Genomic DNA, 1752 nt, shown 5'->3' with positions numbered 1-1752 from the left:
AGACGGGGTTTCACCATGTTAGCCAGGCTGGTCTCGAATTCTTGACCTCAGGTGATCCGCCTGCCTCGGCCTGGGATTACAGGCGTGAGCCACCGCGCCCGGCCAGAAAGGGAAGACTTTTTTAAGGGCGATGATATTGCGAGTAATGAAGAAATGAGATTCACAGAAGAACAAAACAACCTCTGATTAAAAACAACACACACAGTTCTTCAAAATCATACACATCCTTACCTGTCACCAATATCTCAAGCCAATCACTGCGTTCTGAGGCCCAGAAGGGAGACTTTGTCTGGTAGTACACGCAGCTGTAGTTCCCAGCGTCGCTGGCTGTCACGTCCTCCAGGGAGAAGTCTGTCTCCTTCCCCGCTGGACTCCGCAGCTGGATGGGAGATGACGTCCCTGCCTTCAGTAGAGCAAACATGATAGGCAGAAACAGTTGGTCTGGTCGCCGGCACTGCAGAGTCACCCTTCCACCTGCGGTCACCGTACCCCTTTGGTAGGTTTGGAGGAAAGGTTTAGATAAATGTCCTGTAAGAGAAGTCAGACTCTGAGGTCCTGGGGAGAAGTCTGGAATCCCCTACTCACCCCTGTTCTCCTGGCTGGAGGCTCTCACGGAGTGTGGGAAATCAGAGATTCCTGATCCCTTCCACCTTCCTCCACTTTCTACTCCGACCCCAGGACAGAGATTCTCCCTCCTGCAAGACCTGTATAAGGCCGGGCGTGGTGGCTCACACCTGTAATCCCAGCACTGGGGTCAGGAGTTTGAGACCAGCCTGGCCAACATGGCAAAAGCCTGTCTCTACTGAAAATACAAGAATTAGCCGGGCGTGGTGGCACACACCTGTAATCCCAGCTACTGGGGAGGCTGAGGCAGGAGAATCACTTGAGCCCAGGAGGCGGAAGTTGCAGTGAGTCAAGATGGCACCACTGCACTCCGGCCTGGGTGACAGAGTATAAAACCAAGGTATGCGATTTCATTCCTGTCTCTCTCCCTCTCCCACCAGCCCCAGCTACTCTGAAGTTGGAACTCCTTTTTTCCCTCTGATCCTCTGCTTCCTCCCTCATCCCCTGTCCCCTATATGTCATCGGCAGGCACCCTGTCCACACCTGTCACCAACAGCAGAAGGACGTCACTGCACTGTGAAGGGATGCGGGGGGACGCTTTTCTGTAGTATTCGCAGGTGTACTCTCCAGCATTTCTGATTTTTAGATTATTGAGGTGAAATTCGGCCGGGCCCTCTGTCGAATCAAGGGGCTTCGGAGACTCCAGAATAATTCCTGCCTTCCTGAGAACAAAGCTCACACCTCTGGTAGGCGTCCAACATCGCAGCGTCACATTGCTGTCGGCAGGGACCACCGAGCTAGGCCAGGCACTGAGGGACGGCTTGGGCAGTGACCCTGGAAGGAAGCAGAGCCCAGTGCTGGGCCTGACACCCTTCCCTGCTCTCAGAAATCCCTTTTTAAAATGTATTATTATTATTATTTCCTGCGCCCAACCAGGAAGCCTATTTTAAGAAGGGAAAAGGGCCAGGCGCGGTGGCTCACGCCTGTAATCCCAACACTTTGGGAGGCCGAGGCGGGAAGATCACGAGGTCATAAGATCGAGACCATCCTGGCCAACATGGTGAAACTCCGCATCTACTACAAATTCAAAAATTAGCTGGGCGTGGTGGCAGGCACCTGTAGTCCCAGCTACTCAGGAGGAGAATGGTGTGAACCCGGGAGGCGGAGCTTGCTGTAAGCTGAGATCGC

At 53.7% G+C, this 1752-nt stretch overlaps 1 protein-coding gene across 1 annotated transcript in view; it reads right to left on the bottom strand.

Moving 5' to 3' along the window:
• LOC105504907 (T-cell-interacting, activating receptor on myeloid cells protein 1-like) overlaps positions 1 to 1752 on the bottom strand; it is a 21579-nt gene that overhangs the window by 10508 nt on the left and 9319 nt on the right. Inside the window, 2 exon segments of the mRNA XM_011932557.1 lie at positions 232 to 528; positions 1108 to 1398. Coding sequence (XP_011787947.1) covers positions 232 to 528; positions 1108 to 1398 — 588 coding nt within the window.

The sequence above is a fragment of the Colobus angolensis genome, unplaced genomic scaffold (assembly GCF_000951035.1).
Source record: "Colobus angolensis palliatus isolate OR3802 unplaced genomic scaffold, Cang.pa_1.0 Scaffold96, whole genome shotgun sequence".
In the NCBI taxonomy this organism is placed as follows: Eukaryota; Metazoa; Chordata; class Mammalia; order Primates; family Cercopithecidae; genus Colobus; species Colobus angolensis.
This window is presented reverse-complemented; position numbering and strand designations above follow the sequence as displayed.